This window comes from Nannochloropsis gaditana, assembly GCF_000240725.1.
Source record: "Nannochloropsis gaditana CCMP526 unplaced genomic scaffold scaffold064, whole genome shotgun sequence".
NCBI lineage: Eukaryota > Eustigmatophyceae > Eustigmatales > Monodopsidaceae > Microchloropsis > Microchloropsis gaditana.
The window spans coordinates 51,401-51,826 of record NW_005803889.1 but is presented as its reverse complement, the minus strand read 5'-3'; the positions used below and the strand labels follow the sequence as shown (position 1 = coordinate 51,826).

General features: G+C 61.7%; 1 protein-coding gene across 1 annotated transcript in view; it reads left to right on the top strand.

Annotated features, from left to right (window-relative positions):
• Positions 1 to 116, top strand: part of NGA_0515700 (nodulin 21 -like transporter family protein) — a gene marked incomplete at its 3' end in the record, with an annotated part of 1,544 nt that extends 1,428 nt beyond the window's left edge. The window contains exon 3 of the mRNA XM_005855976.1: positions 92 to 116. Coding sequence (XP_005856038.1) covers positions 92 to 116 — 25 coding nt within the window. The remainder of the gene's footprint in view (positions 1 to 91) is intronic.
• Between the last annotated feature and the right edge of the window lie 310 nt (positions 117 to 426).

Below are 426 nucleotides of genomic sequence, written 5' to 3'. Positions count from 1 at the left end.
GGAAAGGGATGGGGGGGGGGGGCAGAGCGGACGGCTCCCGGTCTCACTTTCTTCACGTGTCTCGTTCCCTTCTTTTCCCCCCTTGGCACAGTATTTCACCATCGCCTTCTCCCTGAGCACCCTCTACCTAAACGCCTATTGCATGTACCATCGGATTTCCCGCCGACGGACCGAGAACCGCTTCTCTCTGTCGCAGATCATGGGGAGGGAAATCCTCCTCCTCCTCTTCCTCGTCTCCTCGTGCGAGGCCTCCGCCCTCCTCCACCGCTTCCTCCTCCACTGCATCTTCTCGGTCCTGGCCTCTGTCCCCGCCGCCTGGTCCGCCGTCCTCTGCCCCAGCCTGCTGACGACGGCGAAGGAGGTCGGTCTGGGCTTTTACAGGCTGGGTATCGAACTCATGCTGTTCTCGAGCCTTTTGTTGGGCCC